Source organism: Miniopterus natalensis, chromosome 5 (genome assembly GCF_054644295.1).
Source record: "Miniopterus natalensis isolate mMinNat1 chromosome 5, mMinNat1.hap1, whole genome shotgun sequence".
NCBI lineage: Eukaryota > Metazoa > Chordata > Mammalia > Chiroptera > Miniopteridae > Miniopterus > Miniopterus natalensis.
In genome coordinates this window covers 16,026,077-16,041,019 of record NC_142085.1, presented here as the reverse complement: position 1 = coordinate 16,041,019, position 14,943 = coordinate 16,026,077, and the positions used below count along the sequence as shown (strand labels likewise).

Sequence of the window (14,943 nt, the reverse complement as noted above, 5' to 3'; positions counted from 1 at the left end):
ACATCCATGTTTCTCCCCTCCCCCCCCCCACTCTCTCTGAAAAGCAATGGAAAAAAATTCCTCGGGTGAGGATTAAAAAATATATTTATATATGAAGGTAAAAAGTCTATTATTGGGATTCCTTCAAAAATTAAAAAAAAAGATGTTAGTGACAAGGCATACCCCTAAGGCAAACAAGCCAAGAGCAGCAACTATTTTGGGTGGTAAAAATATAATTTGTATTTTTTACATTTTGAAGTACAATTCCTACAGATTTGTAAAAATTGGCAATTACAAAGGCATCTTTGTTGACTAAAACCATTCAAATATAACTGAATGCCTACTATATATCAGGCACTGTCCAGAGATACAGGACAGAACACAATAAAGCCCAGGCCCTCATGGATCTTATCTTGTAGTAGGAACTACAAATAATGAACAAGTAGACATGTAATAGACATGACTGCAAAGTGCTACCGAAAAACGCCGAGTAAGGCAGAGAGTGCTGGGGACTGCTAATGTACGAGGGTAGTCAGGGAAGGCCCCTCTAAGAAGGTGGAATTTAAGCAGAGCAAATTTGTAGAAAATAAGTTCAGAGATTCTCCAAGCTAAAGGAACAGCAAGTACAGAAGTGCCAAGGTAAGAGTTTGCTTGGTGTGTTAAATAAAAGGGAAGGAGGCCAGCAGAGTGGCAGCGAGAGCTGAGTGAGTGTGGGGGAGAGGATAGGAGATGAGGTCAGAGAAGTAGCCAGAGACCAAATCCTATTGGTCATTACAGAATAAAAGAAATCCACACGTTACTCAAGTGTGAAGGCACTAGAATATTTTAAAGTAAGGTGATAGGATCTTCTATGTCCAGAATTGTTTTTGGCATGAAGTCCTTTCAAGCTTAAAGATACTAATTTTCAGGGATCCCTACTGCTTTGCACTGGATACAAGTTGGGAAGAAAAGTCCCCAGTCTTATAGAGATGAGAACGTGGCGACACCTAGTGGACAAAGTCAAATAGGCTCACAACACAACTGGGATCATACCCCTCTTTGTTACCTACCAAAGAACAAATATTCACCACCCATTCAGCTGAAAAGGGGCATACAGGTAGTTTTGGATGATTCCTGACAATATACAGTTGACTTGTAGGACTCCCAGATGTTTCAACAGGGAAGGACCCATCAAATGATACCATCAGGAAAATGAAAAGAATACCCACAGAATGGGAGAAAAAAATTGCAAATTATATATCTGACAAGTGATTTGTACCCAGAATATATAAAGAGCTCTTAAAACTCAATAGACAACACATTTCAAAAATGAGTAAAAGACCTCAACAGACATTTCTCCCCAAAGGATAAGAAAATGGACAATAAGTTTTTCAAGTGAAAACCACAAACTTCACACTCACTAATAGGGTTAAAACTAAAAAAGACAATAACAAGGATAGAAATTGGAGCCCTCTTATACTGCTGGGAATGTAAAGTAGTGCAGCAACAGCCTCAAAATGCTAAACAGAGTTACCAGGTGACCCAGCAATTCCACTCGCAGGTGGTATATAGGAGCAAGGGAAATGAAAACCATATGTCTACATAAAAGTCTATAAATGTATGTTCCTAGTAACACTATTCAGAATAGCCGAAAGTGGAAACAACTCAAATATCCATTCACTGATAAACAGGTAAACAAAACGTGGAACTATCTATACAATAGAATACTATTCAGTTATATAAAGGAATGAAATGCCTGGCTGGTGTGGCTCAGAGGCTGAGCATCGATCTATGACCCAGGAGATCAAAGTTTGATTTCCAGTCACTGCATTTGCCTGGGTTTCGGGCTCAATCCCTAGCAGGGGGTGTGCAGGAGGCAGCCGATCAATGGCTCTCATCATTGATGTTCCTATCTCTCCCTCTCCCTTCCTCTCTCTGAAATCAATAAAAATATTTAAAAAAAAAAAAGGGAATAAAGTACTGATAGATGCTACAGTGTGGGTGAACCTTGAAAATATTACATTAAAGATTTCAAACCACTCACAAAAGTCCACATACTGTATTATTCCATTTATATGAAATGTTCAGAATAATAAGTCTATAGAGACAGAAAGGAGACTGATTTCCTAGGGCTGGGGAGTAACTGCTAATAGGTACAGGATTTCTTTTTTGGGTGATGGAAATATTCTTGACTTGATTGTGGAATAGTTAAACAAACAGAAAATACTAAAACTACTGAACTATATACTGTAAATGGATGAATTTTTTTAAAACAAGTGAATTTTATGGTATGTAAAATACACATCAATAAAGCTGGGTGGTTGTTTTTTAGAAGAGTGGATAAACAAATCATCAGATGTCAGGTCTTTGACTTTACACTGTCTCTAAAACTGTCAGTACTTCTTTTTTTTTCTTTTTTTTTAATACCCGAACATATGTTTAGAGAAGAAAGGAGACGGAGGGAGGGAGGGAGGGAGGGAGGGAGGGAGGGAGGGAGGGAGGGAGGGAGGGAGGGAGGGAACATCTATGTGAGAGAGAAATATCAATCTGTTGCCTCCTGTATGCACCCTGACTAGGGATGGAACCCGCAACCTAGGTATGTGCCCTGACTGGGAATTGAACCCCAACCTTTTGAGTATAGAATGATGCTCCAACTAATCCAGCCAGGGCAACTGTCAGTACTTCTTTGTCACATGGACTATGTTTAAGTCCAACAATTTAGTCTAATCCTTAAATGTCCTGCTTAATGGCTCTGTACTCTGATGAAGATCCACAGTATATTTAGGGCTGCAGGAGTAGTTAAAGAAATACACAAAAAAATAGAGGCAAATGGTACTGAGAGACAGGAATATCAGGTCTTATGTTCACAGATTCATTAGAGAGGAAGGGAGAAACAGAGACAGAGAGAGGGAAGGAGGGATTCGAAGATCATGTTAAGTTTTATGGAAGAAGGTGAAATATTTCTTAAAATTTCTTAGCTGGAATATTTTTGTATCTTTGTTTCTACTCCATAAAGTAAGATATTTAAACTGGTATTTAAATCCCAAAGCTCACCCCAGGAATAAAGAAAGAAAATCTTACATCATTTCGGTCCTTCATTAATCTCTCCTCTAGTTCCTGGGCTAATTGCAAAAGCCACCATTGTACCTACAAAAAGTATTGAGACTTTAATCTTTCATTTAAAAACTAGTTTATTATAGAACTTGATGGTGGGTTTGTTAAGCTCTCCCCCAAATGGACGTGTGCAAGAAAGTTTTCCCTATAACCAATGGATGAACAGGTCATAGAAAGTTTCAGTACTCTAGCTCAAAATTTTCATTTTCTTTTTCTGTTGGCATGCCATCAGGTGAATTTCAGGCATGTCCCGGCACTGAGAAGGAAAAAAAAAGACACAAACTTGAGGCACAATATCCGAGGCCTTCCAAGTTTTCGCCTACTCTTTTATTTCTTTTTAGGTGGAAAAAAGGAAAAAATAATAAATCACATTAAAACTAGTCAATTTTCAACACACACAAAAAAACCCCTCTATTTCCTTCATACTTTACAGCATAAAGGTTCCATGTAACATACTAAAGCTTCTGCAGTTACCAAAACCTACCCGCTAACCCCCTTAAAACAGGCAATGTTCTGTAAAGAATGCCAGCCTAAAAAGGGCTTCTGTCATGAGTGGCACACTTAGGGCAGCTTGATTGCTCTACATGCGGTATCAACATCAAGAGAACTTGGAAGCATTAAAAAAAAAAAGCCTGCCTACCTGTTCCCGAGTAGCCAAAGCTGTTTTTCCTGGGAAGTTCTTGCTGCAGCCAATAGTTTTGGGCAGCTGCCTGGGTTTAACTGGATCATGTTCAATACCACGGCACATGGCATATAGCCAAGATCTAATAAAACCAGCAAAAAAGTTTAAGGTGAAAGCAAATGATTATTCTTAGTAAGACAAAACAAAATATCTACATTATACTATCCTTTGATTCCATTCATGAAAAAGGAAAAGTGTGTGCAAAATTAAGTATACCTCAATCTGACAGAATCCCTGCCCTTCCCAATGAACCCCAGTGCAATATACTGCCAAGAGGAGGACTGCTGGTTACGCTTTCCAAAGTGGAGTCATCCTTTGTGTTTTTGGAAAAGTGCCAAGCAAGCCACTGAATTATGTCCCCAAGGTTTTTGGTACTTACTAAGCCTAAATACACGGATTTTAAGGGACTATCCGCATCTCAGCATACATAGATGATATAGTTGTATATATCCAAGCTTCAAGGTAACAGTTCCTATCAATCTATTGAGGTACATAAAGAAACTACTCTAGACCGACAGGCCATAGTTATATAATATTTTAAAGCAAAAGGACCAATAAAATTATCTCAAGAAACAAATGCTAACCTAAAAATAGGCCTAGATTTTACTAAATGCTTTTGTCTATATTTGAATTTGGTATTTCCATAAAGGTTATGATTAAAAAGTATTAGGAATCACTTACCCATTCTTTTCCCCAAAATGACTCTGGAGCTGAGATTCAGTGAACTGGGTCAGTTCACCCATGTATTCTACCCCCAGGATTTCAATGACAGAGGCCCCTAGCTTTCCTCCGAGTCTACGGCTAACAAAAAAGACAAAAGAATTTTCAGGTCATATCCTAAATATCTAGTTAGCAGATATAAGACATTTCACTTGTGTAAGTAGCTCTCCAAAAGGTTCAGGGAAAAACGAGAGCACATATTGGTCCTGTAGACTATTAATATTCTAGTGTAAGACTAGATGATTCTGGGAATTAGATATTCTGAGAGTTAGGACCTGGGAAGAAGATTAACAATAGTGAAAACAAAAGGTTAAAGTTGTCATCAAGCCAACTGTATATAAAACTTTCAATTGTACAGAATCTACTGTCCTATTTAGGGATTAAAATTCCAACCCCCAAACAAATCCCTTCCATACCTAAAACCTTTTATATTTAAGAATAAAGTAAAAAATCTTCAGCCTGGCCTTTGAGGCTTCCTATAACCTGTCTTCAACCAATCTTTTCATTCCTGTTTCCATCATTTCCTCAGTATGGTCCAGCTAAACTAGTTTATGTCCCAGTTCACTGAAAATGCCTCATACTTCTTCCCTCTTGGTGTTCAAAACATTGTCCAAATCGCTATTGCTCTTCCATTCTCATCTAACTCTCCAAATTGTCCCAAATTGCAAAACAAATCCCATGCAGCTTTCATAAGTCCTTTTCAGATTATTCTTTTCTTCTATGAACTTCGGAAGCTACCTTACCATTCATTTAGCAATTACATACAGTCTTGCGACAACACGTTCACTATTGCTTTGAACAACTCTGTCTCGGCCCTTCAACAATATTATAAGCCCTTGCCAAAGATACACAATTGGCAGGCACAACCTAGTTATTCATTTTATTTGGCTTCTTTTTGGGGAGCAATTCAGTAGCCCTGAACACCTTGATATGATATTAGAAGAAGTAAAACTCCTATTTACTTTATTTGGTAACAGATTCAAATAAAAAGCAGAGAGGGAAGTTAAACATACATCTAAAAATCAGTTCATTTTCTAAAATTCAGTACTAAGTATCCTCTGCAGATAATCCAGAATTGAAGTTTCATTAACAAAAAAAGTCTGTGTGTTTTCAACTTTTTTTGTCATCTCCCTCCCACCTTCCTGCTACCTATTTTCCGTGGCTTCCATCCTTCATAAGGAACAGAAGAAACTGCAGCCAGAGAGTGCCTTCTCACGTCCCTGAGTGAAATTTAAGGTGCTCCCCAAATACTTACATTTTGTTAATGGGCATGTGGCTGAAGAGTTGCGGTACTGCCCCATGTGAGACCAGGGTCTGGCGGTTGGGCTTGTTCAAACCACAGGCCAGTTTTGCCAGGACCTGGAGCATGGAAAGTGTAACAACTTCATTGCTGCCAACACCCACATAGAGAGTTGGTGACTATTACCATATGCACAAACGCAGGCACAGCTGGAGGGCTGTAACTAATGGTGTCCACATTAAAAACAAAAACAAAACCAGAAACTCAACATCTCTAAAGCTTGGTTGGGCACAACACCCTCAGTGGAAAACATGACCCACCATCATGATCCGCGTTGTTCTTCCCACACCTTCCATTATGGGTTTTCCTTTAGTCGTCTCTCCACCCCCATATATTCCTAAGGCTCTCCCACTTCAAGAGGGTACAAAGCAGAGAAGCTGCAGAGGAAACTTATGATGCTGAAACAAACTTTTTTTACCCATTTATTTACATTTCTTGATGAATGGTTAGTCCATTTTGAGTCCTGGATTTAATACATATTGCCACAATTTAGTATCTCTGATAGAGACTGGGCACAGAGTCATCCTCCAGTAGCAGACATCTTATACTATAAACAAGACTTCAAAATAGAAAAAGTTTAAATTCTTGAGAACTCTTTCAAAGAATAAGATACTTCAGTGGTATGATTTCACAATTTAAATTGGAAAGTATAAAATCATTTAAAGTCACTGGAGAGATTCTCTGGAACTTCTACTAGGCAATACTTAGTCTGGTTTAAATTACTACATTGGGACTTTTGTTTTCCTTCCCTCCACCCAACCAGAAAAACAAAAACAAAAAACCCAAACTCTGCTGGGTAGTTCGGCAACTTTCCTCTTATTGGAGGGAGGGGGAGAAGGTAGTACCCAATAATCAGCCACTGCCCAGTGACGGAGCCTAGTCAGAAGGGCATGAAGATCCCAGGCCCTCACTGCACTTTAATTAGAAAACCAGTTACTCTGCCCCTGGATTGAGAATCCCATAAATCAAAATACTGTTCAAATTAATAAAATTTTACTATTCTCTTATTAGGAAAGGGGGAATAAGCAAAGCATAGAATATCTAGGCCACTCCACATAAGAAATGAGATAATACTAGAACATTCAGCAAGTAAAAAGAAAATAAACGGGTTCGTACATAAAATTCAAAGACTCCTCCTTTCTAGATAGTTCAATCGTTAAGGAAATACTTTGGATGCAGCTATATAAATAAGCATTTTCTGCAAATTTTTCAGCCTGCTTCTTAGGAAAGTACATGTTCAATGTTGAGTCCCATGCTGAAGAATTACTGAGGCTTTTACTTAGCCCTCAGCATGAATTTTAAATAGAAACCCATTGCAAAGTATGTGTGTAATGATTTAGCGCCCCACTTGTGTCTGTCCCTGCAGTATTTAACTACAGGTGTCTGTGTTTCTCCTGGAAATCTACTATTAGCCTTCACCTTATTGTGTGAAATTCCAGCTGAACACTGAAAGCCAGTCTGCCTCTCGATGGCTGCTCTCATTTCCTCCACAATCACTGCTCCCACGGTGAGCTGCACGTCTGGAGAGGTGGCGTCACCAATCGGAAGGGAATCTAGCCATTGCAGTAAGCCTTGTTTCCGCTTCAACTCTGAAAAAGTTGAGAGGTCACATTTAGACATTTACTTATTTATTTCTTCTTATTATTTTTTTAAACATATCTTTATTGATTTCAGAGGGAGGAAAGGAGAGGGAGAGAGAGAGAAACATCAATGATGAGAGAGTCATTGATCGGCTGCAGCCCGCAACCGGGGCATGTGCCCTGACCGGAAATCGAACCCCGATCGCCTGGATCCTAGGTTGATGCTCAACCGCTGAGCCACGCCCGGCCAGGCTATACATTTTTTTAAATGGGAATTTTATTTGTGTTATCTAATGCAGAAATGCTTAGATTCCAGGTACTTTAGGTACGTAGGCTTCCACAGAAAGACTGCTTGGTACTTACAAGAGAGGTCAATTTCCCCTTCATACTGGTTCCAACAGCCTTGGCTTCAGCATAGGCTGAATTTTAATATACCATAAATATTTTATATTAATATTATCTTTCATGAGCAATGATTTAAAAGCATATCTGTTTTCTCTCTCCAGTTCTCCTGAACTTTCTTCCTCCAATCTCCCCTTGCACATCCCAAAGAATTCTATTATCTTAATTAGAATATATTCAGAATTAACTAACACTTTAATATAAACTTAAGTTAGTATGTTGTATATATTTTTAGAGGCAGGTTCTAACTGAGTAGCTTAAAATCCCATCATAGACACTAGAAGATTTATTCTCTCGACAAGCTATTTAAATTAGATGTAGCTTTGGACTCAGGGCCTTGAAAATAGCTTACTATTCAATTTAGAACTAGTCACAATTTTGAAAAAGCATAAAACATAATTATATAGCAAGGAAGCTAGGTACATAGGAAATATTGACATGCTGTCTACAGAGTCAGTGATGAGGTATGAACAAGGCAAAAAATATATACTCAAAGTATCTCGGAAAGGGAGAGCTTTGAAGGTTCATAGACAGAGGAGAGAAAGATGAGCACATAGAAGGAAATTTCTTCCAACAATTGATGACTGCTGCTTCTCTCCTTTGCTGGCTTGTCTTCTGTTTCTAACACCCTAATTGTGGGCACTGAGAACATTCTCTCCTTGGTATACATGCTTTTTCTCTTGGTGAACCGGTACTGGCTTATATTTCAATTTACTTACACTGAGTACGTCTTAATCTCAATCCCCAGACTTAAACACTAATTCCTTTCTCCACCTCCCTGCAAAAAAAGTCTTCTTGAATTTTTCATTATCGTTTCAAACTAAACATAACTAAAATCAACCTTTATTATATCTTTCTCCTCAAAGGTTCTTTCTCAAAACAACTCCCTATTTCTATTAACAGTTTAAAATCCAAATAATATTGTCTTCTTTTTTTCCTTTTATTCCTCATTATTTTAGTTAATAGAGCCCACTTCAAAATATTTCACATATCCATTTCAACCCACCCTATTTTACTCAAGTTTTCTTCATTCTTGCCTAGACCACCCAAATGCATTCTACACTGCCCACAAATTAAACACCCTCAGATACCGGTGTTATCAATCTTATCCGTCTGTTCAAAAGAGTCACTGGCTCTCTCACACCTACAAAATAAATTGGCATTGAAGACCATCTGCCACTAATCCCAAGTTAGTTATATCATTACAATTTCCTGAACATACCGTGTTTCTACCTCAAGACATCACTTATTCTTTCTCTCTACTCTAACTCCTTAACTCTGTTCTCCCCTTTGCTTAAATAAATCTTATCTATACTTCAGGGCTTATTTCAAGTCTTATCTATCATGAGGTCCTCTCCAACTATTTTAGCTAACTTTGGGATGTCCCACTAAAGTCCTTTAGCTCTTGACTGCAACAAGTATAGCATAATTGTTAAAAGAACACATTTTGGCCCTGGCCAGTATGGCTCAGTTGGTGCACTGAAAGGTTGTGGGTTCGATTCCCAGTCAGCGCATGTGCCCTGGTTGTGGGCTCGATCCTCAGTAGGGGGTGTGCAGGAGGCAGCTGATCAATGTTCTGCTCTCACATCAGTGTTTCTCTCCCCTTTTCCCTCTCTCTCTAAAAATCAATGAAAGTATTTAAAAAAAAAAAAAAGCACATTCCATAGGACAGATTCAAATATTGGCTTCACAACTTACTATGTGACTTTGAGCAAGTTACATAATTCTCTAAGCTTTGGTTTTGTTGTCTATAAAATAAAGATGAGTGTACTGTATCTCATAGGATTGTATACTGTACCTCATAGAACAGTAAGTATAACATCCTTCATTTATTTTATTTTTTTATTTTTTTTAAAATATCTTTATTGATTTCAGAGAGAAGGAGAGGGTAAGTGTAACACCATTTATTTATTTATTTATTTATTTATTTAAAATATATCTTTATTGATTTCAGAGAGGAGAGGGGGAGAGAGAGAGAGAGATGGAAACATCAGTGATGAGAGTCATTGATCGGTTGCCTCCTGCACGCCCCCTGCTGGGGATCGAGCCCACGACTCGGGCATGTGCCCTGACCGGGAATCGAACCACCATCACCTGGATCCTAGGTCGACACTCAACCGCTGAGCCACACCTGGCCGGGCAACATCCTTCATTTAAAACCATTTGTTAGCCCGGCCAGGCATGGCTCAGTGGTTGAGCACTGACCTAAGATCCACGAGATCGCTGTTCAATTCCTGGTCAGGGCCCATGCCCGGGTTTCGGGCTTGATCCCCCGTCAGGGTGTACAGGAGGCAGCTGGTCAATGACTCTCTCATCGTTCATGTCTCTCTCTCTCTCTCTTTCCCTTCCTCTCTCTGAAATCAATAAAAATATATTTAAAACAAAGAAAAAGAAAACCATTTGTTAGTATTTAGAATTGGGTTTGGGAAACAATATAATTTATTGAAATTGTGGGGTTTTCTGGACGCTTTTTCTTAATCAGTAGAGCTAAGTCTTCTCTGCTTTAGATTTCTTCATTACTGCTCTCTGGATTCGGCAATGTTGCAATCCTCTGTTACTCTATATCCATGTCAATTAAACAGCACCACGGAAGACAAGCAGCTTCCTTTGTTTCCTTCTCTTCTCTAGGTCATAAGAAAAGTCTATAAAAAGTTTGGGGTTTTTCTTCAATACACTGAGGTAGAGGGAGAAAGAAGGTTCAGGTAGTTTGTGCTGAAAAATGCTTACTAAGGTGAGAAGACTTTCCTTTTCCTACTGAATTATCTGGGTATCTTTGTGGAAACCAATTGATCAAAAAATGTGGGAATCTATTTGTGTACTTTCTATTCTGTACCATTTATCTGTATGTCTCACCTGATACTAATACTATATTGTCCTAGTTACTGTAAACTTATAGTTAAGTGTTAAAGTCAGGTAGTTACGTCTTCCAATTTAGTTCTTTTTGAAAGTTGTTTGCCTATTCCATATCCTTTGCATCTCCATACACATTTTAGAATCAATTTGTCAATTTCTATAGACTGCAACAGGGATTTTGGAAGGGAACGCAATAAATCTGTAGGCCAATTTGGGGAGAAGAGCTCTGATCCATGAGCATAGTGTCTCTCCATTGATTTGTCTTTAATTTCTCTCAGTGATGTTTTACAGATTTCACTGAACTAGGTTTTCACATGTATTGTTAAAATTATCTGATAATTTCATGATTTTAATGCTATTGCAAATAATATTGCTTTTAAATTTCAATTTCCCATTTAAAAATTTTAGTATATAGAAATGCAATTGACTTTACATTGATTTTGTCCCCTGTAACCTTTCTAATCTCACTTATTCTAGTTTTGGGGGGGAGTGGGGTAGAGTTTTTAGGATTTTCTACAAACATGGTAATGTCACCTGCAAAGAAAGTTCACTTTTTCCTTCACATCTGAATATCTTTTATTTCCTCTTCTGTTCTGATTAGACCATCTTGTATTTCCAGTACAATGCTGAACAGATCAGGCATAAGAGTGAGCGTTGATGACTTGTGCCAAAAATTCGGGGTTAGACTGATAAACGTCTAACTAGACTCCGCAACTCCAGGGACCATAATTACAAAAGACAAGTCCCTGTACTGATAACAGGTGTGCCCTCCTCTGTGCTGCTAGCTGATTGGTGCCTTCCACGCTCCATCCCGTTGTTGGCAGGATTTATCATTTTGCAGCTTGTAGGATTGAGGTCCCTGTTTTCTTGCTGGCTGTCAGCAGAGGGCGGCAATCAGAGCCTAGCCATGGGGCCTTCTCCAAAGGCCCCCTCACATCATGGCAGCTTCTTCAAAGTGAGCACGGACTCTTAACTCCCCAAACTCTTACCTTTACAGTTGATTTATAATATTTTATACCAATACACCACTGTTTCATGTCATATGCATTTAGAAGATATTCAGTGTGTGCTTAGAAAGAAATGAATTCAGAGCAAGCAAAGGGAGGAAAGAACAAATGAGTTCCTTAGCTAACACAAACTAGTTACAAAATGGCCCTGAAGGGTAACTTTTTTACTCTGGCAACTTTATTTTTATTTTTTTGTTGTTAATGATTTTTTAAAGAGGCAGGGAGGGAGGGAGGGGGGGGGAGGGAAACACTGATGTGAGAGAGACACATCAATTGCTTGCCCCTCACTCACCCCAACTGGGGCCAGAATCGAACCTGCAGTCCAGGTATATACCCTTGACCAGGGACCAAACCCAAGACCCTCCTGTGTGCAGGCCAACATTCTAACCACTAAGATACCGGCCAGGGCGTCTGGCAATTTTTTAGTACTATTATTAAGTAATCTTATTAAACTTTCCACACACATGTAACTATTTCGGAAACAGAAAATACAAAGTTGTAAATGCAGCATGCTAAGCAGGACTGCTAGTTTTCAACCCATTAAGTGTTAGGATGGTAAAGGTTACTTGCACTTAGATCAGCTAAATTCTGTTATAGTTTTTTGTTGTTGCACAAATCAGATGAAGACTCAAGAACCACTTACTAGACATTGCAATATTCTGAACACTATAAATAATAAGATAATATCACTGCATCTGGAAGCTTAATATTTAAACTGGACACATTAAAGCAACAGATACCTAAGGCTTCTTTATGAACACTGGCATTTTAGCCCGGCTGGCATGGCTCAGTGGTTGAGCTTCAACCTATGATCCGGGAGATCTCGGTTCAATTCCCAGTTAGGGCACATGCCTGGGTTCAGGCTTGATCCCCAGCAGGGGACGTGCAGGAGGCAGGCAATCAATGAATCTCTCATCATTGATGTTTCTACCTCTCTCTCTCCCTCTCCCCTCCTCTCTCTGAAATCAATAGAGATATATTTTTAAATAAATAAATAAACAAACACTGGCATTTTAAATAAAAATGTACATATAAGATAGGTGTAGAAAAAAGGGGAGTATGTCCATTTGAGTTAATATCTGACCACCAACAAAGTTATGTTCCATCAACTTCAGCCAGAGAGCTGTTCAACAATGAGTTTCAGCCAAAAACCAATGTAATTTGTAATAATAGTTCTTATTCTGAGGTATGTGGGTTTCAGAGGATCTGTGAATCTCCTGAAAACTGTACACTAAATTGTCTTATGTGTAAATTTGTGTTTTTTCTGAGATAAACGAGGGTGCATAGCTTTCCACAGATTTTCAAAAGGTTACACAGCCCTCAAAACAACAACAAAACACAAAGAACCAATGACTTAAATATTATAAAAGAATTTCAAATGTTTATTTAAAAAATAAGCTACACAATAAAATGCGATACACAAAGCTAAGACCAAAGATAACCTTCCTTATTATGATCAGTAAATTTCTGACTCTGGTTCCAGAATAATAAATCAGGATATGCTTTATCATCAAATAGTTATGTACCACAACTTTGCCTCTTTTAAGTGGCACATTTTTATTGTCCACTGCATTTTCCCTACAGAACTAAAGGATCTGCAGACTCCAGCTTGATAAACTCTCCTATATCAAGATCAGAGAATAAAATAATCTCCCAATGGTCATTACCACAAGCTTCCCTAGAAAGTTCTACTACCCTTCAACGCAACATGTTAAAGGCATATCATACAGCAAAGGAAACTTTAATACATCTTATTTTAAAACATGAAACCCATGGGAAATTCACCACTGTAACTAGAAATGAGCTAAAATCTCTTGGAGCTTTTTCTGGAAAAATCTATATTGTTTCTATAAGTAATAACAGATTGCCTTATTTTTCCCTCCAAGAAGTTAACTTGCTACAGATTTGTATCCAGACAGTTTCCTTTTGACTAATGTCCAATATTTAAAGTTTTTTATTTTAACTGAAAGAACTCTTTGAATAAGAACAATGTTACAAAATAATAGTTCTAAAAGCAAATGTTACAAACAAAAGGGGAGAACAGATACACTGTTTTGAATATAGCCATGATCAAAAGTAGTAGAAAATGTCTAGGAAAAAAGTGTAAGCACCCTATTGGAAAACTTCTTGATACAGAAAGAATTATTTGCTCTGGGAGATCCAGCAGAATTCCATTTTCATAATACTTGATTTTAAAAAATACAAGACCCAGATTCTCTTAGATCTGGTATCTAGAACCACCATAATCTAATATTACCACAAAAGCAATTTTTTATTGCCCTAGTTTTATTCTAGCTTAAGAAAAAAATATATAAATATATCTTTTAATCCTCGCCTGAGGATATTTTTTCCATTGCTTTTCAGAGAGAGTGGAAGGGGGAGGGAGGGAGGCAGGGAGGGAGACATCGATGTGAGAGAGACACTGATTGGTTGCCTGCTGCATGCGCCCAGACCGGAGCTGGGATCGAGCCTGCAACCGGGATACGTGCCCTTGACCAGAATCGAACCCAAGGCCCTTCAGTCCACAGGCCAATGCTTTAACCACTGAGCCAAACTGGCTAGGGCTAAGAAAATATTTTTAACCATCAAGTACATTTTATTTTTAAAGCACTTTCATGTAGATTATATTACAAGTTTTTGCCAGGTAAATAAAGTAAATAAAGATGAACTCATTAAAAATATCACTTATTGTTCTCCTACACATCAATAACCAAGTAGAAAAATTTTTAAATAAAATAAAATCACCATAGCAATAAAAAAACTAAAGCATCTAAGAACTAATATAACAAATGCACGCACAATATCTTTATAGAAAAAATTAAAGCTTTAATAAAGTTATTACAATTGGATATTCATATAATAAAAAAAAGAAATCTTGATCCCTACCTCAGACTCTACAGACATATACACAATGGATTGCAAACCTAAATGTGAAAGGCAAAATAATAAAGCTTCTAGAATAAGACAGAGAATTTCTTCATAACCTAGGTAAAGATTTTTTAAAGAGGACATAAAGTATACTATTCATTAGGGAGGGAAAAGAAATTGGACCAAATTAAAATTTAAAATCCCTGTTCATTAAAAGCCACCATTAAAAGAGTGAAAAGCAATCCACAGACCAAAGATAATTACAATACATATATCTGATAAAGGATTCATATCTAGTGTAAAAAAGTCCTATAGATGGAGACAAGAGAATCCAACAAAAAAATTAGCAAAAGACTTAAACAGGAACTTCATGAAAGAATATATCTAAATGGTCAATAAACTTACAAAAAGGTGCTCAATTTCATTAACACCAGGGACATGCAAACTAAAATCACAATG

At 37.9% G+C, this 14,943-nt stretch overlaps 1 protein-coding gene and 1 pseudogene across 1 annotated transcript in view; one reads left to right on the top strand and one right to left on the bottom strand.

Moving 5' to 3' along the window:
* POLH (DNA polymerase eta) overlaps positions 1 to 14,943 on the bottom strand; it is a 30,951-nt gene that overhangs the window by 6,566 nt on the left and 9,442 nt on the right. Inside the window, exons 5-9 of the mRNA XM_016212806.2 lie at positions 7,194 to 7,363; positions 5,730 to 5,833; positions 4,436 to 4,555; positions 3,713 to 3,836; positions 3,040 to 3,105 (exon numbers count right to left, since the gene is read on the bottom strand). Of these exons, the coding sequence (XP_016068292.2) occupies positions 3,040 to 3,105; positions 3,713 to 3,836; positions 4,436 to 4,555; positions 5,730 to 5,833; positions 7,194 to 7,363 (584 nt within the window). The remainder of the gene's footprint in view (positions 1 to 3,039; positions 3,106 to 3,712; positions 3,837 to 4,435; positions 4,556 to 5,729; positions 5,834 to 7,193; positions 7,364 to 14,943) is intronic.
* On the top strand, positions 3,605 to 3,695 carry LOC148093053 (U11 spliceosomal RNA; annotated as a pseudogene).